General features: G+C 34.8%; 1 protein-coding gene across 1 annotated transcript; it reads left to right on the top strand.

The window, feature by feature from the left end:
- Positions 1-137: 137 nt before the first annotated feature.
- Positions 138-794, top strand: Tsp_15170 (phosphoribosyl-ATP pyrophosphatase; the record flags this gene model as incomplete). Its single annotated transcript, XM_003370118.1, has 4 exons — positions 138-146; positions 172-202; positions 374-394; positions 479-794. Coding segments are annotated over exons 1-4 (377 nt in total), but the record flags the coding sequence as incomplete, so codon positions are not given.
- Positions 795-848: the final 54 nt, after the last annotated feature.

Here is an 848-nt window from a genome sequence, read left to right as displayed (position 1 = left end):
CATCTAATAATAAAATTAAAATAGGCATTCTATGAAAGAATTTTCCAACAATTTTCCAACTGGGAGGTAAAAGTACATTAACACTGCTGATCAAGAATGACAAATCACATTACAGTATGAACTGGCATATAAGGAAAATGAAGTCCGTATTTATATACTTTTGAATTTTAGATTTTACAATATTCATTTGTCGGTATTCAACGTATTATAAAATTAATAAATATAATTTTCAATAATTTTAAACCAGGCTTTGAACTTTTTAAGTTATGACGATCTTTGTTTAAAGCAGTAGCATAAAGTGATTATTTTAAAGTGCTCTTTCACCACGCTCCCTTTGAGTGAAAATTTATTTTCATTGTTGCCAATTTTGCAGGCCTGTGCTCCACTGTTCAAGGTAAGTAAATACGAGCGTATTAAAATTACAGTCGGTGAAGCCTTCTGTTTTTTTCCAGCAGAATGAAATTCTTTCAATATGCAGTGGATGAAAAACTTTATGGATCGCTGTACGGAGTAGGCGCACCAGCAAAGTATTTGGTGCTGACCAATCAGCAAATGACAAGTTCCGAAACGGAAGAGTGCGATGCTGAACGTCCGAAGCTGACGGATGCACAGCTGGAAGCTGGGATGATGTCTCAGAAAGTCGAAATATCCGAGCAGTTCGAGGAAGCAGGTACCCGTGATTGTGCAAATTCTGAAGAAGACGAAGATTTAGCAGAAGCGTTCCAAACTTACCTCTATTTTTTTATGATCTTCTTTTCCTTATCGACTTTTATGTTTTCTTTATGGCTTACATGGTTATTATTCTGCAAATCATAATTAATTGATGATCAATAATGTTTCACGTTCAA

The sequence above is a fragment of the Trichinella spiralis genome (genome assembly GCF_000181795.1).
Source record: "Trichinella spiralis strain ISS 195 chromosome Unknown Scfld1132, whole genome shotgun sequence".
Lineage (NCBI taxonomy): Eukaryota > Metazoa > Nematoda > Enoplea > Trichinellida > Trichinellidae > Trichinella > Trichinella spiralis.
The sequence above is the reverse complement of the archived record's forward strand: the minus strand, read 5'-3'. Positions and strand labels throughout refer to the sequence as shown.